Consider the following 27,559-nt stretch of genomic DNA (forward strand, 5'->3'; position numbering starts at 1 on the left):
TCCATTTTTTTCCCCTGGAACAGAAGTTAAGGTAACAGGTCTGTAATTACTCATGCCATCCTTTGATTTTCCTCTGTAAATTGAGGATACATTAGCACATTTCCAGTCCACCAGAACTTCCCCTGAATCAAAGTATGCTCTCATAATTATGGATAACAGTTTGCTTATCTCTTATGCTGCCTCTGTTAATATAACTGGAGAGATTCCCCTCCACACCAGGCGCCTTTTTTATGTTTAAGCTTCAACAATTTCTCTTTCACTTTTCCCTCAGTTATTACAAAATCATTTAGCTCACTGTTAGAGTTTAATAAATTTCTTCACCACTGCCCTAAAGAATTCTCATATGTGATTATAGATGCAAATTACTCATTCAGTTTGTCAGCAACCTTAGCAGGATCATCAACAGTAAAAACATCAAGTGGACCAATGTGAATTAGGCCTTTCCTTCTACTGTTAACATAAGTAAAATAGTCTTTTCTGCTGTCCTTGGCATTCTTTGCCTGAGATGTCTTGCAATCTGCCTTGTCTTGCCTAACATCCTTTGTAACTTGACTGCAAGACTAGTTTATATCAACACCATAAGCTTCTGTGTCAACTGATAATTTATATGCATCTATATATGCACTTATATGTGCATTTTTATTCTCTGCTATGTGTCTCAATAGTTCATCTGACATCCACTTTGGTCTAAGTTTTGAACTGTATTCCTTAGTTGGTATGAAAACCCTAGTCGCTTTTATGATTATTTCCCTGAATGCTTCCCATTTAGAATTTGTTGTTGCTAATAACATAGTTGGTCCTGCTGTATAGAATTTAAAAACTCTGAGACCACTGTAGTCTCTTTAAGAAAGCAAAATCCCTTCCCTTTACCTTTGATGGTAGTAATATATTTAAGTAAATCAATACACTGTGATCACTGTCACCTAGTGGCTCTTTTATCTGCAGATTCTTAATACATGAAGAATCACTGCTGATAATCAGATCAAGAGTACTGCTCTTGTTGCCTCTCTAACATGCTGCCATAGAAAACAGTCATCCAATAAATCCACAAAAGTCTTGTTAGTGTTTAGCTATTTTGTCACAGTTACTGAAGAAGACAATGTAGATAATAATTCTGGTAGTATTTATTTGGATTTCTGCTAAACGTCGAAATCAGTCACAGTAAATAATCTAAGTTGGATTGTAGGGTGGCTGCATTGTAAGAAGCAGAGAGTTGTGTTTAATGGTTACTGTTCAGTTTGGTTTAATGTTAGAAGTGGGATTCCCAATGGATCAGCCGTAGAATTATTGTTGCTTTAATTTTTCATAAATTATATAAAAGAAGTGACAGAGGACGTGATATCAAAATTTGCAAACAGTGTGAAGATTAGGAGAGTGGTTATGATCAGTGCCGAACAGCATTCCTTCAGTATGACTTGGTTTGTTTGGTTTTAGAGTTTTTTTTTTTTTTTTTCTTACGCACTAGTAAACAGAGGCTATAATGCTCCAAATCCAGGTAATATAAAAGATAACAGTTAAGAATTTAGTGACCTAATGAATTAAGTTAAAACGTATAAGTGTGAACATATGTAAATAGGCTCAAAACGATAAATTTTAAATAAAATTAAACATGTTTTTAACGATTTTAGAAAACTAAAAATGGCTAACACATGGTCGCCACTGGAAAAATCTGAATGAGTATTTGGCTCAGTCAGATGGCTAAAAGCAATAAAATAAAAAACATGTTGGTGTCTATAACATGGACACTCAAATAAAATATGTCGTATGGTTAACAAAGTGCTATAGTGCTCCACATAGGACATAGTCATGCATAAGATGACTATGTCGTATGTGGAGGCGAGCTAAAACAACTTCTATACAGTTCCTAGCAGGCCTGGCTGCTAGTGTTGGATTACAGGCTTCACCTGATACAACTAGAAGGGTGTGTGTGTGTGTGTGTTTTTTTTTTTTTTTTTTTTTCTCTTTTTTTTTGGCTGATGCTATACAAATTTGTATAAGCTTGCTTTCTTGCATCACATGCCCTTGCTAATGCTAACAGCTTCTTTGTAATCTGCCCATGCCAAGATTGCTGCTACTGGAAGAGTTATGTATTGCATATTTCTTGATTGTAGTATGTATAGTGGGCTAGAAGGTTAGGTTTGATCTTGGGTTGTAACCTCACTGCAGTGTCAGCCAGTTTGTTACCCTTAATCCTAATGTGGCTTGAGGACCACATTAGGATTAAGGATATTTAATACTTTTGAATGAGTCTGATTGCAATCTCAAATTAACAAATATGTTACATGATAAAAATACTTATTGACTATTGGATAAAAATCCAGCGCCAAAAATTAGAACATGTATAGAGAATGAATTTAAAAGGTTAAGATTGCAACGAAATACTGATGGAAACCCAGATACTGATTTGCTGGAACATACAATATGATCTCCATACATTTTTGGCATTACACAGGACAGGCCTCTTAGGTTAAGTTACACAGGATAGGCCTGTTAGGCCTACAGCAAGTTTTATGAACACTGCAACAGTTAATTTAACGAAATGTGTTGTTAATATTCTTAAGCCTTTAATGAATTTAAGTATCATATAAGAAACAGAAAACATTTCCAACTTCTTATAAGCAAAATTAAATTAAATAATGCGGGGAGATAATGTTTTCTCTATTTGTTTCATATAAAACCTTTCTATACTAATGTGCATCCACAAAAACTTTAATAGCAACAGCTAACCTTCTTAATGAAGACAAACTTAAAGGATTAAATTAATAGCTAATGATATTAAATTATTAGTATTAATAATGGCCATATGGTGCATGGAAGCCTAAGGCTAACACTGCATCAGCCAAAAAAAAAGAGAGAGAGAGAGAGAGAGAGAGAGAGAGAGAGAAAGTAAAGTAATATAATAATAATAATGATAAAAAAATTAAATAGAATAATATAAGAAAAGGAAATACAAAACATATGCAATTTCCTCCTCCCGCAGGTAACTATAAAGCTAACCTTTGAATTTCCCCCAAACTGTCAACTTCCACCACCCATGTAGGTAACTTATTCCAGTAATTTATAATATGCTGGCTAAAATAATTAGCTATCGTACTAGCTGCAAATTACTTCTTCACCTAAGATTATGTTTTTTTCCAGCAAATATTGGGGGGGGGGGGGGGGCTATATATTCCCAATGGAAGATTTTGTGTTTTTTTAGGAGCATTAGCAACTAAAAGGCCATATTACTCCGGGGATATGCGATGGTCATTCCCTGACCTTTCCGCATCCTCCGTATTTGGTGGCTCACGGGCTCGAACCCCGGTCTAATCAAGAAACATGTGTGCTATGCACTGCTGCTCCTGCCCACGGAGGCACCCCCAATGGAAGAAGCTGCAAATAGACACTTAGTGGAGTTTTATCTAATCAAAATTGAAAATAAAATATTTCAAATTCTCCCACACAACTAAAACTTTATCGCAGGTAAATTGACAAGTGGAAAACCTGATATAAAATAAATGAAAATATCAATGAACTAAACCACACTGATCATGATCAAAGTCCAAAGTTTTTAAATCTAATGTTAAAAAAAGGTAAGAATAGGAAATACAGAGGATTTGGGTTATTTGGAATACATTGGGAGTAGTGCAATTTTGGCCTAATTAAGCGGCTGTCCCAATATTATTATGCAAAGCTTCAACATAAATAGTTAAAAATAGTTACAGTGGACCCCACTGCATGATAAAATCATGTTACAATGGACTCTCCATAATAAAAAATCATTCACTATACGATATGTAGTAAGTGCCGGCCATTGTGATCATGTTTATGAATTGAATTTTAATTCTATTAAATGGTGATTCTAATAAGCTAAAATAGGAAGAATATTATCTACAGGCTATAAAATGAAAGATATATTAAGCAAAATTTAGACTTTATTACCTTACCAATTAACAAAATTAAATGATACGTGAAAATCAGAAGAAGAATATTTTTTGCAGCTTGTCAAAATAAAAATGAATTTACGCTTATGTACATAATACTGTAATATGTACATACTAACTAATTGATATTTCTGTTCACTGGCTTTTTTTTTTTTTTTTTTTGGTTGTAAAATTTAAAACAAACAAAGATAAGCAATCAGTAACAAAGAACATGGCATGCATAAATTACAACTAACATAATATGCGCAAGTGAGATATGGAGAAACAAGTTTATGGAACACAAGAAATGAAGATAAGATTCTGAAAATTTGTTTTTTATATGATCGAAGATTTCAGAGGGGAAACACATTCACCATGATAACATAACCCACAGAATTCCAGCTATCGGTATTATCGCAAATGCAACGAGATCACGTTTACTAACTGTTTATAATAGATTGCGCTAAATAAACTGGAAAATGCAAATTGTTTTTATTGTTTTATAGTTGTGCCCTCCAGAAATGTGCTTTAGAAAAATATCACAAAGGCATTTAAAACTGATTCTTATAACCAAACATAACGATGAAAGTGTAGTGCATTTTAATGATTTGAACTGGTTTTTTGAAATTTATTTCTACTGATTCTACTTACCAGTGATCATGTTAACCGGCACCTACTTATTTCACTTTATGATGAGCTTATGATTGGGAGGTAATCTCGAGTGCTGCAGTCTCCTGCCCTGATTAAATTATATTTTGTCCCAATTAAGCAAACAAAAACCTGGTAATTTTCTCGATTAAGTTCTGTTCTTTAAGATTTGTCCCAAATAAATGGCTGCCCCAATTAATCAGTGACCAAATAACTAGAATCCACTGAATTTACAAAGATGTACCACAAACCAACAAATAAAATCAATTTTAACAGTTCAATTTACCAATGACTTCAAATATTCCTCCCTGGACAAGATTTAAAGCAAGCACCAGACTTGTAAGCAGCTGCAGAGATGGGAATACATTAAAATTGGCTGAAAAGAAACATTTATTTAAACAGAGAGTGAGAACAGAAGTCCTATTGCTAGGATCATGGTAGTTTCATGTTTTTACTTTAGAATGTGGGGGGGGGGGGTTAAAACAATACGAGAGGAAATGTGGTATTATCAAGACTGGTGAGTTGAGAAATACATATTACTGTAGGATAACAAAGAGAACAAACAATGGCATACAAGGAAAAGTTTTTAGTAAAAGTTTTTGGGTAGCTAAGAATAGAAACAGGTGCATGTATACCTGCGTGTACACCAATGCTAGAAGTTTGGTAAATAAATTTGATGAATTTGAGGTATTGCTCAAAACATCAAAGGCAGATATTATTGGGATATCAGAGACGTGGTGTCACACAGATATAAGTAATGCGGAACTGGAATTTGGGGAATACAATGTGTATAGAAAGGATAGACAGGACAGGAGGGGAGGAGGGGTTATGCTATTAATTAAGAAACACATAAAGTCCAAGGAAGTGAAGCCAGTCGACATCAATGGACAGGGCGGTGTCGAGTCAGTCTGGTGTGACATAAGTATAGGAAAATCAAAATTGAGAGTAGGAGTGTGCTATAGGCCTAATGACTCTGATGAGTATAATAAGATATTGTACAGGGAAATAGAGTGGGCCAGTAAATCAGAGAGTCTTATAATGGGGGATTTTAATTTCCCAGATATTGACTGGAATTTGTGGATTGGTCACTCGCACACTAGCAAGGCTTTTGTGGATTTATTGGATGATTGTTTTCTACATCAGCATGTTCGTGAGGCAACAAGAGGGAGCAATACTCTTGATCTGATTATCAGTAGTGATTCTTCATGCATTAAGAATCTGCAGATAAATGAACCACTAGGTGGCAGTGATCACAGTGTGTTGAAGTGGGATTTACTCAAGGAGGTAACTATCATCAGAGGTAAAGGGAAGGGTTTTTGTTTTCGTAAAGGCGACTATGATGGTCTGAGACAGTATTTAAATTCTATACAGCGGGACCAACTGATAATGTTACCAACAGCAAACTCAAAATGGGAAGCATTCAAGGAACTAATCTTGGAGGCTACCAGGCTTTACATACCAACTAAGAAATATTGTTCAAGGTTTAGGCCTAAATGGTTGTCAGATGAATTAATGAGACATGTGGCAGAGAAGAAAAATGCATGGGATACGTACAAATTAATGGGTGACATGGAAGCCTATGATAGATATAAGTTGGTCTGTAACCAAGTCACAAAGGAGATTAGGCAGGCAAAGGCAGACTACGAAAAATCCTTGGCAAAGGATGCAAAGAAAAACAGAAAAGAGTTCTTTACATATTTGAACTCGAGAAGGAAAGGGATGAATCAGATTGGTCCACTGGATATTGATGGTTCAACAGTTGAGGATCCTGCTCAGGTGGCTAACAATCTAAACGAGTATTTTGCATCTACATTCAAGCATGAGGAGTTATTCAGGAAGGAGAATGATGTAGGTAAAGTAAACATTGACAGTGAGCTGGATGATTTTGTAATAACTGAGAGGAAAGTGGAGGAGAGATTGTTGAGGATAAACATAAACAAGGCACCTGGGGTGGATGGGATCTATCCAGTTATATTAAAGGAGGCAGCAAAGGAAGTATGCAAACCCCTAGCCATAATTATGAGAGCTTCTTTGGACTCAGGGGAGGTACCCATAGACTGGAGATGTGCAAATGTAACCCCAATTCACAAAGGAGGATCAAAGGCTGACACAAGTAATTATAGACCTGTTAGTTTAACTTCTGTTCCAGGTAAATTAATGGAGGCACTGGTTAAAGAAGCACTGCAGGAACATCTAAACAAGAATTCAGTTATAGCTCAGACGCAGCATGGTTTTGTTAAGGGCAGGTCTTGCCTGACCAATTTGATTGGATACTATGATGTAGTCACAAAAGAACTGGATGCAGGGAATAACTTTGATATTATATATTTGGATCTTAGAAAGGCTTTTGATACTGTTGCACATGGAAGACTGCTGCACAAATTGGAGCAGTGTGGCATTGGAGGAAAATTGCTGCTATGGATAAGGGGTTGGTTGAGTGGCAGAAGACAGAGAGTGGTAATCAATGGACACTGCTCAACGTGGACTAATGTTATTAGTGGAGTTCCTCAAGGTTCAGTGTTGGGTCCGTTGTTGTTTTTGGTGTTTATGAATGATATTGATGATGGGATATCAAGTTTAATGTCCAAGTTTGCAGATGATACAAAGGTTGGCAGGGTCGTTAAGGACACTACTGACGCTATGCTGCTGCAACAGGATCTGGAAAGGTTGAACAGATGGGCTGAGAGGTGGCAAATGAAGTTTAACATTGACAAATGTAAAGTACAACATATGGGAAACAGTAACCCCAGAGCAACGTATCAACTCTGCGGTACTACACTGACAGTGGTGGAGAATGAAAAGGACCTGGGGGTAATTGTGCAGGCAGATATGAAGTTCTCTGAGCAGTGCAGACGAGCTGCAAGAGTAGCTCATTGTGTGTTGTCAATGATATACAGGAATTTTTCTAGCAGGGATAAGGAGGTGATTATTCCCTTGTATAAGGCAATGGTTAGGCCACATCTTGAGTACTGTATACAGGTCTGGAGGCCTCATTTCAAGAAGGATGTAGAACTGCTGGAACGGGTACAGAGAAGGGCAACAAGATTAGTGAATGGAACAAAGGGTTGCTCTTACGAAGAAAGGCTTAAGTTTTGCAAATTACAGAGTCTGGAGACTAGGCACCGGCAAGGTGATCTGATAGAGGTGTATAAGGCTTTGAATGGTTTGAGCATGCTCAATGCCAATGGGATTCTTCATCTTGCTCAGAATAATCACCTCAGAGGGCATAAATTCAAATTGAGGAAGGACAGATGTCGGATAGATGTGCGGAAATTTGCCTTTGGCCAGCGGGTGGTTGGTTGGTGGAACAGACTTCCATCACTTGTAGAAGTTGATAGCCTAAACAAATTTAAAGCTCAACTGGACAGGTATTTGAAACGAACAGATGGGTGAAATGGGAGTGGGGTTTTTTTTTTTTTTTTGGCTGATGCTGAATAAGCTTGCTTTCTTGCATCATATGCCTCTACTAATGCTAATGCTAATGCTAAAGAGGACCAAGAGAAAAAGTTTAACATATTAGCCCAATACAAGATGGCTTTGGCCTTGCAGATGACTAAACATATAGCTGTGAAGTAACAGTGAATCAGTTATTAAACCATAACCAATTCATTGTAAGTTTTGCACCAATATGACATTGCTTTTATGCAATTGGTGTTTAAGTGTGTTTCTTTGAGTGTCTAATTTATTCAGCCAAGTAAGATGGTGGTTGTTAAGGAACAGTGAATTTGCATCAAATTTTGTCATAAACTTGGGAGAACAGCTTAGGAGGCTTATGAAATGCTTAAACTAAAGTGACTAGATCCGTAGCATTCCAATGGAGGACATCCATGGGGGGGGGGGGATTTTTTCAACCCCTCCTAGAAACAATATACACTTTTTTTAATTTTTTTTTATATATCAAAAATATTAACATACAAAATACAAATTAAATACATTGACTTCTTTGAACTAAACTTATAAAATAAAATATCAAACTCCTTAAAAAAAAAAAATAAATAAAATAATAAATGAAAAAAATATATATATATACGAGGGTGGTTCAATAAAGAATCGGCCTGACCTAGCTGCAGAGGTGCTAGCCTGTTGATTCTTGGCACAGGTTTTAGTTTTAATCTACACAGATTCTTGTGCCAAGAATCTACACAGCCACCGTGCAGATTTACACATTTTTCCCATCGATGGACGAGGCTATGGATACCGTTTTTGTAGAAGTGGTGAGGTTGGTCTTTGAACCATGACACTGTTGCAGAAATGAGTGTCTTGATGTCAGGGAAGTGGGTCCCCAAAGAAATGATTTCAGGGAAGGAAACAAGAATTCCAATGGTGCAAGATCAGGTGAATAGGCTGGATGGGGCAGTATTTCATATCCACAAGTGGCCGCTTGTGTTGTTGCAATTTCAGAAATGTGAACTCAGCATTGTCTTGAAGCATTCTCACACCTTTGGACAGCATGCCACGCCTACATGTTTTGATTTTCTCCCGTAATTTGGTGATTAAGTTGGCATAATAGGCACCTGTAATTGTTCTACCTTTCGGCAGGTAATCAGTCATTATTACGCCTTTTTCATCCCAAAACACTGTCAGCAAGACCTTTCCTGCTGATGATTGGACCCTTGCCTTCTTGGGGGTGGGGAACCATGATGTCGCCATTCCATGGACTGCTTTTTATTTTCAGGGTTGAAATGGTGTATCCAACTTTCATCCTGAGTGATTAGATGAGAGAAAAAGTCTTCCTCATTTTTTTGGCACAGGGCTAACAACTCTTGTGATTTCTGTTGTCGATCAGTCTTCTGGAAACCAGTCAATAATCAGGGAATCCATCTTGCACTCAATTTCCATAAATGGAGTTAGTCATGAAGGACTGTTTCAACAGAGCCCACATTCCTGGGACAATTCATGCACAGATATCCCGCCATCTTCCACGATTAACGACTCCACTTCTCTGATTGTGCTGTCATCAATGGCTGAATGGGGATGACATAGAATGGGCTCAGATTCTACCGATGTCCGATCACACCTAAACTGTCTATGCAAGTGCTTCACAATGCCATAGGATGAGGCTTCATCCTTATATACAGCAGCCATCTCCTCGTGGATTTCTTTAGGAGATTTGCCCTTCAAGAACAGATACTGGATTACAGCTCTGGCTTCAACTTTCTCCATGATGCTACTTCACACATTGAGATCTGTAAGAGAAAAACAAATTAAGACACAGGGCTGAAATTTTACAACTTTAGTACAGAGATACGTATGATGCTACACACAAAATATCATGACTCTGCGATATATGGAAGTAGGTGAGGACAATTGGTGTGTGTGTGTGTAATTGGTATTATATAGGTATTCAAAGTTCATTAAAACATTGGCATAAAAGTACTCAAGGCTCAAGGGGTAGAATTTTTTTAGCCTGGTCTGTACTTGTTAACAGGAGAGACTGCTTCTACAGGGATGGGATACACTTAAATAGAAAGGGTGCAAGAATATCTGCTGATGCTATCGAGGCAGAGTTAGGCAGGTCGGAAAACTACTAGCTTGGAGGGGGGTGGATACAAGGACTAATAGATTAACAGTAGTCACTGGCAGAGGTGAAAGTGATTCTTGCACTGCTTCTATTGGAATGAGCAGCAGCCTGTAAAACAAAATGCAGGATATTTCAGAGACTGCTGTGAGTCATTGCGGTACAAGTAAACACATGGGTTGTGTTAGGGTAGCTAAGAAAAGGAACAGGTGCATGTATACTTGCGTGTAGACCATGCTAGGAGTTTGGTAAATAAATTTGATCAACTTGAGGATTTGCTCAAAACATCAAAGGCAAATATTGTTGGCATATCAGAGACGTGGTGTCACACAGATATAAGGAATGCAGAACTGGAATTTGGGGAGTACAATGTGTACAGAAAGGATAGACAGGAAAGGAAGGGAGGAGGGGTTATTTAAGAAACACATAAAATCCAAGGATGTGAAGCCAGTCGACATCGCTGGACAGTGCAGTGTCGAGTCAGTTTGGTGTGATATAAGCAATTGGAGATCAAAATTGAGAGTAGGAGTTTGCTATAGGACTAATGACTCTGATGAGCATAATAAGAAACTGTACAGGGAAATAGAGTGGGTCAGTAAATCAGACAGTCTTATAATGGGGGATTTTAATTTCCCGGATATTGACTGGAATTTGTGGGTTGGTTACTCACACACTAGCAAGGCTTTTGTGGGCTTATTGGATGATTGTTTTCTACATCAGCATGTTCGGGAGTCAACTAGAGGGTTTGTTTGTTTGTTATTTGGTGTTTAGGAGCATTAGCAACTAAAGCCATATTGCTCCAGGATATGCAGTGGTCATTTCTTGACCTTTCCGCATCCTCCGTATTTGGTAGTGATGGGCTCGAACCCCGGTCTAATCAAGAAGTGTGTACTACGCACTGTTGCTCCTTCCCACCTGGCTACGGAGGCACCGCAACTAGAGGGAGTCATACTCTTGATCTAATTATCAGTAGTGATTCTTCGTGCATTAAGAACCTGCAGATAAAGGAACCACTAGGTGGCAGTGATCACAGTGTGCTGAAGTGGGATTTACTCAAAGAGGTAACTACCATCAGGGGTAAAGGGAAGGGTTTTTGCTTTTGTAAAGACGACTACGATGGTCTGAGACAGTATTTAAATTCTATACAGTGGGACCAACTAATGATGTTACCAACAGCAAATTCGAAATGGGAAGCATTCAAAGAACTTATCTTGGAAGCTACTAAGCTTTACATACCAACTAAGAAATATTGTTCAAGGTTTATGCCTAAATGAATGTCAGATGAACTAATGAGACATATGGCAGAGAAGAAAAATGCATGGGATACATATAAATTAATGGGTGACATGGAAGCCTATGATAGATATAAGCTGGTCTGTAACCAAGTCACAAAGGAGATTAGGCAGGCAAAGGCAGATTATGAGAAATCCTTGGCAAAGGATACAAAGAAAAACAGAAAAGAGTTCTTTACCCTAGAAAGGAAAGGGATGAATCAGATTGGTCCATTGGATACTGATAGTTTAACATTTGAGGATCCTGCTCAGGTGGCTAACAAACTAAATGAGTATTTTGCATCTACATTGACACATGAGGAGTTACTCAAGAAGGGGAATACCAAATGTGAAGTAAACTCTGGCAGTGAGCTAGATGATTTTGTAATAACTGAGAGGAAAGTGGAGGAGAAATTGTTGAGGATAAACATAAAAAAGGCGTCTCGTGTGTATGGGATCTACCCAGTTATATTAAAGGAGGCAGCAAAGAAAGTAAGCAAACTCTTAGCCATAATTATGAGAGCTTCTTTGGACTCAGGGGAAGTACCCATAGACTGGAGATGTGCAAATGTGACCCCAATTCACAAAGGAGGATCAAAGGCTGACAAGTAATTATAGACCTGTGAGTTTAACTTCTGTTCCAGGAAAATTAATGGAGGCACTGGTTAAAGAAGCACTGCAAGATCATCTAGACAAGACTTCAGTTATAGCTATGGTTTTGTTAAGGGAAAGTCTTGCCTGACCAATTTGATTGGATACTATGATGCAGTCACAAAAGAACTGGATGCACGGAATAACTCTGATATTATATATTTGGATCTTAGAAAAGCTTTTGATACTGTTGCACATGGAAGACTGCTGCACAAATTGGAGCAGTGTGGCATTGGAGGCAAATTACTGCTATGGATAAAGGGATTGTTGAGGGGGAGAAGACAGAGTGGTAATCAATGGACACTGCCCATCGTGGGCTAATGTTATTAGTGGAGTCCCTCAGGGACTCCATTAATAACATACAGAAAACAGTGAAGTATTGGGTCCACTGTTTTCTGTATTTATAACTGATATTGATGATGGTATATCAAGCTTAATGTCCAAGTTTGCAGACGATACAAAAGTTGGCAGGGTTGTTAAGGACACTACTAACGCCATGTTGCTGCAACAGGATCTGGAAAGTTTGAGCAGATGGGCTGAGAGGTGGCAAATGAAGTTTAACATTGACAAATGTAAAGTACTACATATGGGAAACAACAACCCCAGAGCAACGTATCAACTCTATGGTACTACACTGACAGTGGTTGAGAATGAAAAAGACCTGGGGGGTAATTGTGCAGGCAGATATGAAGTTCTCTGAGCAGTGCAGAAGGGCTGAAACAGCTCATGGTGACTTGTCAATGATATACAGGAATTTTTTTAGCAGGGATAAGGAGGTGATTCTTCCCCTTATATAAGGTAATGGTCAGGGCACACCTTGAGTACTGCATACCGGTCTGGAGGCCTCATTTCAAGAAGGATGTAGAGCTGCTGGAACGAGTACAGAGAAGGGCAACAAGATTAGTGAATGAAACAAAGGGTTGCTCTTACGAAGAAAGGCTTAAGTTTTGCAAATTAGAGTCTGGAGAATAGGCACCTGCGAGGTGATTTGATAGGTGATCTGCGAGGTGTATAAAGCTTTGAATGGTTTGAGCATGCTCAATGCCGATGGGATTCTTCCTCTTGCTCAGAATAATCACCTGAGCGGGCATAAATTCAGATTGAGGAAAGACAGATTTAGGATAGATGTGCAGAAATTTGCCTTTAGCCAGCAGGTAGTTGGTTGGTGGAACAGACTTCCATCCCTTGTTGTGGAAGTTGATAGCCTAAATAAATTTAAGGCTCAGCTGGACAGGTATTTCGAACGAACGAAGGGGTGAAATGGAAGTGTTTTTTTTTTTGGCTGATGCTGCATAAGCTTGCTTTCTTCTACTAATGCTTCCTCTACTAATGCTAAAGACTAAGACAGCCCAGCCCGCATTGGTTTACATTGCTATACCCTAGAAATAAACATATAATTAGCAATAAAATAAAATAAAAATATAATGATAATGCAGTTAATTATTGATAATTGGATACATTGAATGGCACATTTTCGAGGGCAAACACCATTCAATATATCCCAACAATAATTAGAAAGGCTAACTGTTTCTGATTATCTGCCTGTTTAACTAGGTCCAAATAATTAAACATGAAGGCAATCTATGCTAAACTTTAAATTTAACAGCAAACATGTAAGATAACAGTTAGCCCGACAGACAGTTCTGAAACGAATATAAAGAGTGCCAACCATAATTTTCACATCAGATGTGGTGTTTTTAATTTATTTTATACATGTGCAAAAGAAGACATGCTGACATAAGGAGAAAAGAGGTAAGAATAAGTATAGTAATAGTACCTCAATTTCCCTTGAATTGCTCAAATAGAGCTTGAGGTATGAAATTTTAGAGTTAGAAAGTAAAAAGTGAAAAGCAAAGAAAATAGCTTTTTTATAACGGTACTTGGGATATACCAGGAGCGTAACTGCCCGACCCTTTAAAAAGGATTCTGGTATAACTACAAAGGGTTAAAGAATTGTATTTAATGGACAAAAACAGGATTACAATAATAAAGAAATATGAATAACTGTAGATAATAAGGAAATAAAAGAAATAACTATTACCAAATGTAGGAATATTTAAATAAAATTGACATTTGTAAGAATTTTATAATAATTAAAATAATTCATCCTATCTGATATACTAATAAATTGCAGGCCTTCATTACAGAACAGTTAAATTAAATTAAAAAATAACCATTACAACAAAAAGAATAAATATGAATATGCAGCTCACCACCCTATTCTGTACTGAATATAAAGAATGAATTTTTAAGCAAGATGAACTGCAAGAAAGAATTTTTAAGAAAGATTAAATAAGAAAGAATTTTTAAGCAAGGATTAGGCAAGGTGAGTGAAGGGTGCCGCATGTTGTACAGGCTCAACGACAGGTCATTGTGCAACAGTTGGCATTGCAATACAATATGGGGAATGCAAGAACAATATCCCAAATGATGATCAGCTGCACCTCATACTTATAGGGTTCCACAGCATATGACCCAAGAGACACCCTCTCTTCACCACTGATCATCTGGGATGGCAAATGCTGTGATGTCGACAACAGGCTGGTTGGACAATGGAGGACCATAAACAAATGTGTTGGTTGAATGAGTCTAAATGCAGACATTCATGTACCAAGTATTTAGTTTGTGTGTGGCACAAGCAACACTAGTCCATGGACCCATCATGCACAGTGCCCACAATCCAGGTAGTGGCAGTGGTTGCTTAATATGGTGCATGTTTTACTGGCAAGAACTAGGACCCCTGGTGTGTATGGACCAACGTTTCACCGGTAAGATGTACTAGCAGGTCTTAAGAGACTGTGTGCATCCTAACATGTTGCATTTTTCCAACACGGAAATGGGATCTTCCAAAATGATAATGTGCTGTGACATCACCCACACTGTGCATGAGTGGTTTGAGGAACTGAGTGAAAATATCACCCATCTTGATTGGCCTCCAAATTTGCTTGAATTCCATTCAATTGAACACCTTTTGGATATTTTGGAATGGGAAGGGAGGCGAAGGGACATGCAACTGTAACCTATTCCAATACTGTGGAAAGTCTTGCAGGCAGCATAGAATGGTTGTAGATCCCAAAGGACATCTTCAGACATCTAGTGGATGTCAATGCCTAGGTAAATAGCAGCTGTTATCTGTGTGAATGGCTGCCCAACGTGGTATTAGGTAGGTGGTCATAATTCAGTGATCAAGGAGTGTATAAAACCTTGGTTAAGCCATAAACTGCTTATAGAGGTTTAGAGATTGTAATTGAGGAAGGGTATGAACCTGTTACAGCAAGAGCAACAGGTATAAAGTACTACAACTACAAAAAAAAAAAAAAGACTTCAGTTCTATGGGTTACAAAGTCTGAAGACCACACATCTGCATGGGAACTTAAGAACTTAAGGTATTTTGGCTTTTAGAGGTACAAGTGTAAATTTAAAAAATGAGAATATCATTTTTGTTTCACAGACTGTAGAAACTAGAGGGAATATACTTAAATTCAAGAAGGATGTAGAGTGGATATATATAGGAAAACTTCTATTTATACAAAGGTTCATTAACTGTTGAAACCACTCGCAACCTAATTCTGTACAAGTAAAGAGCTCATGTTAATTTCGGGAATGGCTGGACACACATCTGGATGAAATCATGTTAAGGGTAATAACTCAATTTTTTTTTAAGGCTGGTGCTAAATAAGTATTACCTCCTTTGCATCATGTTGTCTTTATTAATCATACTGGTTCTAGCAAAGAAGTATGAGAAAACTTAAGTAACATTTCTATCTTTTGATCATAATGTAGATTTATAAGCAAATCTTACTTTTCAGCTTGTTCTTGAGGTGAGGAAAGAGGCAATTCAGGCAGCTCACAGAATGAAATCTGTCTTTCATCATCATCGTCGTCATCGTCATCATCATTGTCGTCGTCATCATCATCACCTTGGGTTTTTCCTACAATGTGAAAGAAAAAGAGGGGTGAATTGATTATGAATAAATGTAAAAGAACAAATAAAAATTCCTAAATAATATAAGATGATGTTAAGGTAATGGAAAAGTGATGGAAGGGTCAAAGCGTATAGAACAGTCAAAAAGTCCTGGACTCACAAAAACATCTAAAATTAGACACAGCCACTCTCGAAGTATTCAACTCGAGCAGTAATGCACTTACTTTTACTATGGTGTTATAATTGCTGGTAGCAGTTCTGAATGGAGAGCACAGAGAACATTTTGAGTTGCATCAATCACCTTTTTTTTTCTGCAGAAGTGATGCTGTTGTTTCATTTTTGAGAAAATAAAAATCACATGACATGGTTAAGACAAATAATGATAGGAAGACAGTACTATTGTTTTTGTTTCTTCACACATCCCTTAGTTTTTGACAAAATTTATGAAAAATGAAACAAGAATAATATCCACATACCTGTTCCTACATAACATAAGTTGGAATAACTACTGTCTTATTTACTGCACCACCCCATCTGATTCAGATGAGAGTATTTTGAAAAAATACTAAATAATACTTATATGCACAGGTACAGAAACTTATTTCTATCAGCTGTTGTTTCCCAAAATTAAATATTAAAATATTAATATTAAAGCAAAGTTCAAATTCATCACATTAGTATACTTTTTAATATACGAACATTAATTTACTTAATTCAAGTCTCATTACATCATCCACAGTCACAACTCAATCTTGTTAACACAACTCTGACTTCATGCTGCTTTGGGAGGGGTTTTTTTCTTTTTTCTTTAAAGTACTATCTATTACTAACAAATAAATTCCCATTGACATTATACCTTGACTTAAAAAAAAAAAAAAAAAAATTTTTACCAGGTACATTAGCAAAGACACATGATGCAAGAAAACAAGCTTATATAGCATCAGCCGGGGGGGGGGGGGGGGACCACCCTGATTTCAACCATCCACTAGCTCCAAATGTTTGTCAAGTTCTTCCTTGAATCTATTTAAACTATCAACTACAACGACAGACAGTTGGAAGTTTGTTTTATGCCCTCTCAGGCAATTATTCTGAGCAAGACGAAGAATCCCATCTGCATTGAACTTGCTCAAACCATTCAAGGCTTTATACACGTCAATCAGATGACCTCGCAGGTGCCTAGTCTAGTAATTTGCAAAACTTAAGCCTTTCTTCGTAAGAGCAACCCTTTGTTCCATTCACTAATCTTGTTGCCCTTCTCTGTACTCATTCCAACAGCTCTACATCCTTCTTTAAAATGAGGCCTCCAGACCTGTATCCAGTACTCAAGGTGTGGCCTGACCATTGCCTTAAACTAGGGGATAGCCACCTCCTTATCCCTGCTAGAAAAATTCCTATATATCATTGACCAGACACCATGAGCTACTCTTGCAGACTGTCTGTACTGCTCAGAAAACTTCATATCTGCCTGCACAATTAACCCCAGGTCCTTTTCATCTACCTCTGTCAGTGTAGTACCACAGAGTTGATAGTTGCTCTGGGGTTGCTGTAGTACTTTACATTTGTCAATGTTAAACTTCATTTGCCACCTCTCACCCCATCTGCTCAACTTTTTTAGATCCTGTTGCAGCAGTGTACTCATTAGTGTCATTAACAACCCTGCCAACCTTCGTATCGTTGGAAACTTGGACATTAAGCCTGATATACCATCATAAATATCATTTATAAATACAGAAAACAACAATGGACCCAACACTGAACCCTGAGGGACTCCACTAATAACAGTCCACGAAGAGTAGTGTCCATTGATTATTACTCTGTCTTCTCCCACTCAACCATCCCTTTATCCATAGCAGCAATTTGCCTCCAATGCCACAATGCTCCAATTTGTGCAGCAGTCTTCCATAGGTATCAAAGGCTTTTCTAAGATCCAAATATGATATCAAAGTTATTCTTTGCATCCAGTTCCTTTGTGATTACATCATAGTATCCAACCAGATTAGTCAGACAAGACTTCCCCTTAACAAACCCATGCTGTGTCTAAGCTATAACTGAAGTCTTGTCTAGATGATCCTGCAATGCTTCTTTAACCAGTGTCTCCATTAATTTCCCTGGAACAGAAGTTAAACTAACAGGTCTGTAATTACCTGTGTCTCACTTTGATCATCCTTTGTGGATTAGGGTCACATTTGCACATCTCCAGTCCAGTACCTCCCCCGAGTCCAGGAAAGCTCTCATAGTTATGGCTAAGGATTTGCTTACTTCCTTTGCTGCCTCCTTTAATATAACTGGATAGATTCCATCCACCCCAGGTGCCTTTCTTAAGTTTATCTTCAACAATTTCTCCTTCACTTTACTCTCAGTTATTACAAGATTATCTAGCTTACTGCCAGAGTTGAATAACCTCTGGCATTCCCCTCCCTGAATAACTCCTCATGTGTGAATGTCAATGCAAAATATTCATTTAGTTTGTTAGCTACCTGAGCAGGATCATCAACAGTTGAAACATCGATATCAAGTGGACCAATCTGATTCATCCCCTTCTTTCTAGAGTTTACATAAGTAAAGAACTCTTTGCTGTTTTTATTTGCATCCTTTGCCAAAGATATCTTGTAATCTGCCTTTGCCTGCCTAACCTCCTTTGTAACTTGGTTACAGACCAGCTTATATCTATCATAGGCTTCTGTGTCACATGTTAATTTATATGTATCCCATGTATTATTTTTCTTCTCTGTCACATGTCTAATTAGTTCATCTGACATCCATTTAGGCCTAAATCTTGAACGATATTTCTTTGTTAGTATGAAAAGCCTAGTAGCTGCCAAGATTAATTCTTTGAATGCTTCCCATTTTGAATCTGCTGTTGGTTGGTTCCACCGTATAGAATTTAAATACTGTCTCAGACCACCATAGTCACCTTTGCGAAAGCAAAATCCCCTTCCCTTTACCTTTGATGGTAGTTACCTCTGAGTAAATCCCACTTCAGCACACTGTAATCACTGCCACCAGTGGTTCCTTTATCTCCAGATTCTTGATGCATGAAGAATCACTACTGATAATCAGATCAAGAGTATTACTCCCTCTAGTTGCACCCGAACACGCTGCTGTAGAAAACAATCATCCAATAAATCCACAAAAGCCTTGCTAGTGTGTGAGTAACCAACCCACAAATTCCAGTCAATATCCGGGAAATTAAAATCCCCCATTATAAGACTCTAATTTACTGGCCCACTATTTCTCTGCACAATTGCTCATTATACTTATCAGATTCATTAGGCCTATAACACACACCTACTCTCATTTTTTCCTTTCCTAGTGCTTATGTCACACCAAACAGACTTAACATTGCATTGTCCACCCACATCAATTGGATGCACTTCCTTAGATTTATGTGTTTCTTAACTAACAGCATAACCCCTCCTCCTTTCCTGTCCTGTCTATCCTTTCTGTACACTTTGTACTCCCCAAATTCCAATTTTGCACTGCTTATGTCTGTGTGACACCATGTCTCTGATACCCCAACAATATCTGCCTTTGATGCCTAGACTAGCACTTCAAGCTCATCGAATTTATCAACTATACTCTTAGCATTGGTGTACATGCAAGTATACATGCACCTGTTTCTACTCTTAGTTACCCTAACACAGTACATGTATTTATTTGTTCCACTATGACTCCCAACAGTCCTGGAAATTCCAATTGCCTTGTTTTCCAGACTACTGCTCAATTGCATTTCAATAGAAGTAGTGCAAGAATCACTTTTACCTCTGCCAGCGGCTACTGTTAATCTATTAGTCCGTGTATCCCCCCAAGCTAACAGTTTTCCGACCCACCTAACTCTGCCTTGATAGCGTCAGCAAATATTCTTGACCCTTTCTATTTAAGTGTATCCCATCCCTGTAGACCAGGCTGAGACTTCATGAGCCTTGCACAATCTCTCCAGGACAAAATTGATTGACAAGGCTCTCATATACTGCCTCCTATTGTGTCTGGGCAGAATTGCAGACACTTTCAAATGGAACCCTAACTCACGGCTTTTTTTTCAGCATTGTCTTGTACTTGTTAAGTAATTCTGCCGGTACAACAATATCACCCTTTGTGCCCTTAAAGGATGATATCTGCCCTACAACATCATCAACCTTTGTCCCTGGCAGACATACCCTGGTCCTGTTCCATCTATCCTTTTTGCACAATATGTTCCCCGTTTCCCTGACAATAGAGTCACCTACAACAACTAGTTCCTTTGGGACCAGCACATTCTGCCTTCGAGGGCATCCACCCTGTCCTTCAAGTTCTCATATAAGCCTGTAACAATGCCGAGTTGGAGCCTGATTTCCTCGCACTCCTTACATCGTACACACACACAAAGACATTCCCCTTGGCAATATCATGTCCCGTTCCTGATTGCTCCACAGACATCAAACAAGCAATGAATTTCAATAGACTGTGATTCAGAGGACAACCGCCCCCCCCCCCACTCACTTCTACCCTGAGCCATAGAACTTCCACTAGTTTAAGCCTTTTGCTTTGCTGCTCTGGTCTGAGTCATGATTTCTATTCAAGTTCAATTAAATTCCAATACAAAATATAACGCTAAACCTATATCCCAATGCAGTTATAACACTATATATATGTATTTCGGTATCGAATATTATCTCCGAGTTACGTTATATGACTTTCTTATCCCCTGTCAACTTGTATTATTTTATGTCAATGTATTAATTTATGGTGTTACGTTTGTAATAACTAGGCCACTATATTTATTTAGTTAAAAAAGTACAATCCAATTGACAATGAAATTTAATAAGATTAATAAATTTTACTGATTAATTGATACTACTATACCCGCTATCTAGTTTTCCGTTAAACCTTACACTAGCATAAGTTGTATCGTATAACAATGGCGGCAAGTTACGAACGGTTAATCTATGGACAGGAGGTATTCTTTACTTTCCAAATGGCGCTATTTAAAATCAAAATAAACCATGGAGCTGGACTAGGTCTATAAGCTACTTATAGAAAATAATTTAATCTAACAAGTCAATAAAGCGACTAAGTATAATTAAAAACGTTTCGTTCGTGGGAGCTGCAAAACCTGTCCACACGTGGATTTGATACTCTTACCGATACTAAGTAATAAACTACAGCTATCTAAATTCAATTTAAACTAACGTATTGTTACTAGGAATATAAAGCAATTCTAAAAAATAAATTAATATGCCAATTTAAGTCAATATAAAAGTAAAAACTTCTCTATTTGCTGGAGCCGTAAAAACTTTGCCTGTTCACATGTACTCTTTTTTCGTCTTATTATTCATAATTTTTATAGATCATTTCTGCTCAATATTATTTCATTTATATACATTTCATCACTCTAGTAATCATTATATTATTCACATTATATTAACACTATTACACACAGGTCTGGTCAGTTCTGTTCCAAAATTTAATAAAGTTCTGAAGATCTCTGATCTGAGGACTTACAGTTATATCTTTCGGAGCCTTTCCTGGAACTCATCAGCTATTCTGTGATCTAAGTTCCAGCTGAACTAAGACTTTCTGCTTTCTCTTCCTGACAGAATTCCACACCTTTCAGTTACACTTTTCTGTCTTCCATATATGATATGGAAGACAGAAAAGCCACACATATGATATACTTCTTTACTAGCTAGCACTCTCACATTGCTCCTGTAACACACCAAATTCTGCACCCTCCACCCAATTTTCTCTCTCTCCACTTTTTTCTCTCTCCAACATCTATCCCACTTTCTCAACTACATTTCTTCTTTTACACCCCCTTCTTTGCACACGGAAACCTTATTTCCCTATCTCCACCTATTAATTCAAACTTCACCCAATCACTGTTATTTCTTAAAGTTATTTTTCTCATACGTTACTAACTCAACTTTGTTTTCCCTTACCACGGAACCATTTCATCTTCTACTGCAAGACCCCCCCCCACTGACTATAATTTAGAACCACACTGAGCCAAACCCTTCCCAAAAATGACTAAGTGAACCCTCAATTGGCAGAATGATAAAGGGATTAAATTAATGTTGACTATCTCTCTGAGCACCCTTTAAATCTAGTCTTTCTACTTTACTACTTTGCTTTGCCTTTTGTTCATACTTTTTTTTTTTTTTTTTTTTTAGGAGCATTAGCAACTAAGGCCATTCCCTGACCTTTCCGCATCCTCCGTGTTTGGTGGTAACGGGTTCGAACCCCGGTCTAATCAAGAAGCGTGTGCTACGTATTGCTGCTCCTTCCCACCTGGCTATGGAGGCGCCTTGTTGTTGGTCAGACATGCCCACTCCTTGTAGCTAAAATATTTCTGAATTGTTGTTTTCCTTGTTAGTAAACTGCTTTATTTCCGTTCACTATCCTTATTCAGAGAAATAAGTACAGTAAGCCCCCGACTTACATAACTTCAGACTTACGTAAATCTTTTTACTCATTATTATTTTTTTTTTTCAGGATTGTAAAATTTAAAACAGTAAAAAAAAATAAAATAAAATAAATTAAAAAAATAAATAAAAATAAGCCATCAATAACAAAGAACATGGCATGCGCAAATGAGATACGGGATAACAAGTTTATGAAGCTTAAAAAACAGGAATGAAGAGAAGATTCTGAAAATCTGTTTTTTTATGACTGAATATTTCAGTGAATAGGACACACATTTCATTCACCATAATAATGTAAAAACTCACAGAATTGTAGCCATCAGTATTATCACAAATGCAATAAGAATGAGTTTACTACCCATTTATAATAGATTTCACTAACAGAAAAGCCCAATAAACCGGAAACTGCAAAATGTTTTTGTTTTATGGCAGTGATCTCCAGAAATGTGCTTTAGTAAAATATGAGCTCATGTGAGATGATAATAGTGTGTTTTGCCTTAATCCTGTGAAATTATTTACAGAAAATATCATTTTGATCGTTATCATGATGCCGACTAAGAGAATAAGTGACAGCAGTATTAGTAAATCTACCAAGAAAAGGAAAGAAATCGATTTGGATCAGAAAATTAAAATAATAAGAATGTATGAAAATGGTTAAACATTAACAAGTCATGCAAAATTTAGATTTGTTAGTGTCAACAGTGAACACAATAATAAAGGACAAAGAGAATATGAGAAGCGGTGAAGGGATCGGAACCAGTGAAGTCAACTATAATAACCAAGGCAACGAAATACATATCAGTTTTTATAGTACAATAATGCAAGTGCCACTCTGGCTACTTTACCGCTGTCCCCATCCCCAGATAAAGTTTTTAACTGAACTAATTAAAAATAAATAACTATTTAATTGAAAAATATATAACTATTTTCTCTATTCTTCTGAGGATATTATCAGGTTTTTGTAATTTTGGTATATCAGGGATATAGTAGCAGTATTTTATTAGTCATTCCAGAGTTACGCAAAACTCGACTTATGTAAGAAGTCCTGGAAGGTATCTCTTACATATATCAGGGACTTATTGTATTTGTAAGACTGCCTTATACAGCACATGCACTGACCCACAGAAAAGGAACTGGAATTATGACTATTGCTATTCTTGTGGCGAAAGTGCAGTATTTTTCTGATTGAACTAGAATATAGATCGTAAAACAAGATAAAGAAAATGAAATGGCTACTTGCAACTATATTTAAATAAAAATTAAGCATTTTAAAATAAACTAGGTAGCAGTCTGTAATATACATACTGCTACCTAGCAGTATGTATATTACAGTATCTATTTTGTTTTTGTCCTGATCAAAGTATACTACTACTGTTGTCATTGTGCTAATCAATATCAATTTCTCAGGAAATATTTTTGCTTTTCCCAGGAATCGTGAATTTTAAAGTTATGATTTTTTCTCATGGAAAAAATTGTCATGCTGCTAATATCCCGCAGCTTTGTTTCAACTACAACCTCTTTGAGGACTTTTTATTTGAAGTGAAATGAAAATCTCTTTTCCTTTCAGTTCTGCATCTGTTTAAGTGGGAAGCACTTTCCTGAGTAGAAAAATCAACTTCCTTCTTTATCTAGAGCTTTAACAAAATTCTTCATTAATCCAAACTTTACAAGCAAAAGGGGAAGAAGAACCTGTTTTTTTTTGGTTCAGCCAATGGAAGATATTTTATATCACTTTGCCCTGGTAAATGTTCCTCCCACTGCTGTGCAATATGATTTTCAGTTGCATAAATGTCTCAAAAATGCAGAAAACAATGATATTTTGTCGACCTCCCTATAAAGCAGCAAATAACCTAATTACATTAAAGTCACCATCACCCACAAACATTTCAAGCAAAGTTATGGTACTTTCTTCAACATACAGGTGACCCCCCCACTTAATGCTGATAATTTGTTCCGGAAAAAGAGTGATAAGTGAATCCGCGCTAAGCGAGTGCCGCATTCCCATAAGGTAACATATGTATTTGTGAGTTGCGGTCGATGGCATAGGATATTTCCTAATCAATAATAAATGGTAGGGAAGAGATGCACAAATGTCAGTCAAAATATTTAATATTCAAATATTTGTACATATAAAATATTCTGCACTACATATGTATATAATTATGTGGTAACTACTTACGTATCAAAATTAAACTTAAAATTCCAAAAATAAAATCATGAATTTAATTGATCTAATTTGATTTTAATTGATTTAATTTAATTGATGAATTTAATCATGAAAAATGTGTCAATTTTGAGTTGAACTTTGGCCCTCTTACAAATAAAAGGGGTATTAATTTTAAATCCCCGCAGTGTTACCACCTAACAATAAAGTCAACTGATCCTTCGCCGCTTTGAAACCTGGCATGTTTTTTTTTTTCTTCTTTCAATACGAAACTTATTTTAGGCATTCGTTTCCATAAAAGTCCTGCTTCATCTATGTTAAAAACTTGTTGAGAAGTATAACACATAATACCGCTCTTCAATAATTTTAACAAGTTCTTTTTTGAAAGTTTCGGCTCCTTGATCTGCACTAGCAGCTTCTCCATGGATTTTAAATCTATTCAACCAGCCCTTACAAGTTTTAAATGGTTCCACTTTTTTTTTTTTTTTTTTTTTTTTTTTTGTGAGTTTTCTTCAGATCATCATATTGGCTAATCTCTTTCTCTCTCTCTTTTTTTTTTTTTTATAATATTTAACTTAACTGAATTCTGCATTGGATATTTATCTTTAATAAAATTAGTTAAAGTCTTTCCATTTCAATCCTAATAGTCGGCCTAGCCCTAGTTGCTTGCAGTGGAACAGCTATCTTTCCCGCTGCTAAAATTAATTCTTTATTTTTTTATAATTGTTCTTACAGTTAAACTTGCAAGGCCTAAATTATGGCACATCGCTTGTTGTTGACCGGAATCGATTCGCTTCAAAACATCTAATTTAATTTTCAAATTGTCTTTTTCTTACATTTATAGTCTTCATACTGTGCCAAGACGTTGTTGCTTTTTCATTCTTATCGGCCATTATTAGCTCTTCGAAAATGTAACTGCGTTGGTTGCATTAATTACAATACAATGTTTGAGTAAACTGTCCATTACACACGATGCCTAATACTGTACTGAGTGATGACTAGACTTCGGATAAATGCAAATATTACAAGCAATATACTTGACATTTTTTTAAAATGGTGGCCTCAGAACTACAGTAAACCCCCGCTATTCGCGGTATCTGTATTCGCGGTTTCGCTATTCGCGATCGCCGATTTAATATAAAATGAAACCTAAAAAATGTGAATTTTAAAGCGCCGTGAATATTTTCCCCCATAAAAAAACATGGACGTGGCTAAAATTATCTTTCCCGGTAAAAACAGCGCTCAGTGGGTGGGGGGAGAGGAGTGACAAAATCGCGAGCGTGGATGTTTCTCGCTAATCCTTGTTCAGTATGTGTTATTTGCTTGTCATGGAAGGTTTCGTCGTTTGCTTTTAATTTATATGCTTATAAATTGAATAAATTTATCAATTTATAAATTGATTTGCTTACAAAAATGATAAATCTACTGTTTTGCAGTGTAAAACGGACTTTTTCGAGTGTGTTAACGGAAGAAAGTGACTTTATTGTGGACAAATTCTTTCTAACCCCTACAAAAATATGGCTACGAATAACAAGAGAAATGTGAAAATATCAAAGGTGATGACATTAGCGAATAAAATTGAGTTATTAGATAAAATTTCTAATGGTAAAAGTGTCTCCTCAGTGGCAAAACATTATAAAATCAATGAGTCAACGGTACGATCAATCAAGAAATCGGAAGAAAAAATCCGCCGTAGTGTCCGTGAAAAAGGCGCTAATTGCTTCAAAAATTTGCTCTGTAACTCGTGATGTTAAATTAGAAAAAATAGAAAAAGCTTTAAACATGTGGATAGAAGACCGAACTCAAAATAAAATTCCGTTAAGTTCACTCATCATTCGTGAAAAGGCAAAACTCCTTTATCAACACTTTAGCGAAACTGGTGATAGCACTGGCGGGATAAGTTTTTTTGCTAGCAAAGGCATATTACATTTAATATTAAATTGTATCTTATTTTCATTTCGATGCCATATGCTTGCATTTCACTATGTACTGTCTATGTACATAGTCATATTATGAAGGTACATATAATACATACATAGAAACAATTTTAGACTAGTTTTTCTTATATATTTCATACTTTGGAACGGAACCCCTTTATTACTATGGGAGCCATAACTCAGTATTCGCGTTTTCGGTATTCGCGACATTTCTCAGGAACGTAACCCCCGCGAATAGCGGGGGTTTGCTGTACTTAACAAGTCACTGTACTGCATTAAATTAGAGTGCGAGAAAATTTCACTGAGCGTGGGAAAATTTCTCAAGTCAGCGTGGGAAACGTTTTAATGCTGTTTTGCTATTCATTTTCAAACTATCGACTCCATCAAATGAAACGATTTCATTAAATATGCCAAAAATGCAATCTGTAAAAGAGCGTTATAGTGATCTGTGACAGCGTTATAGTCAGATACGGATTATAATATAAGAACAGCATTATAGCGAATCAACGTAAAGCGAACCGCGTTATAATGGGGGCCTGCTGTACTTTGTTTCTTTTAAGCCAACAGCGTGCAGTACAGGAACTGATGAGAATGCATTTCCACTACAAAGCAAAACTGCTTTTAAACACAATTTTGAGGCATCAATAAATAAGCTGTTCATCAGGATTGTGTCCAATATTCAGTTCATTCAGAAGACCAATAATATCTTTACAAATCACACCAGTCTTCTATAACAATTACAATATACTATAATTTCAGTTTCTGCTTCCTGTAACTTCTACTTTTTAAACCCAGAATCAAGGAGTTCTGCTTGCTCTTTAGAGAAGTTTCAATCACTAATTAAGTTGTTAAACTCTTCTGGCTTAATTAAGTGTAGCACATTATTATTATTATTATTATTTATTTTTTATTTTTTGGTTTGGAAATCCAAATCTGTTGAAGTGGATGGCCAGTAAAGCCTGCAACACAAAGAACCTTAGCTATATTCAATTGCTGCTTTCTTTGTTACATGATTTTGGGGAATCAGGTAAAAAGGACTTCACATTATGTGGAACTAACCTTATTACAGATAATATGTTAAAATATTTAATGCTGTGCTTACTTTTGCTGGATATCACCGACATATCCATCATGCAGAAATA

At 36.8% G+C, this 27,559-nt stretch overlaps 1 protein-coding gene across 2 annotated transcripts in view; it reads right to left on the bottom strand.

Moving 5' to 3' along the window:
- LOC150078439 (uncharacterized) overlaps positions 1-27,559 on the bottom strand; it is a 308,908-nt gene that overhangs the window by 169,865 nt on the left and 111,484 nt on the right. For both annotated transcript variants that reach the window (XM_090384725.1, XM_090384724.1), the window contains exon 8: positions 15,793-15,922. In XM_090384725.1, the coding sequence (XP_090240851.1) occupies positions 15,793-15,922 (130 nt within the window). The remainder of the gene's footprint in view (positions 1-15,792; positions 15,923-27,559) is intronic.

Source organism: Mastigoproctus giganteus, chromosome 11 (genome assembly GCF_048544385.1).
Source record: "Mastigoproctus giganteus isolate SK-2022 chromosome 11, ASM4854438v1, whole genome shotgun sequence".
In the NCBI taxonomy this organism is placed as follows: Eukaryota; Metazoa; Arthropoda; class Arachnida; order Uropygi; family Thelyphonidae; genus Mastigoproctus; species Mastigoproctus giganteus.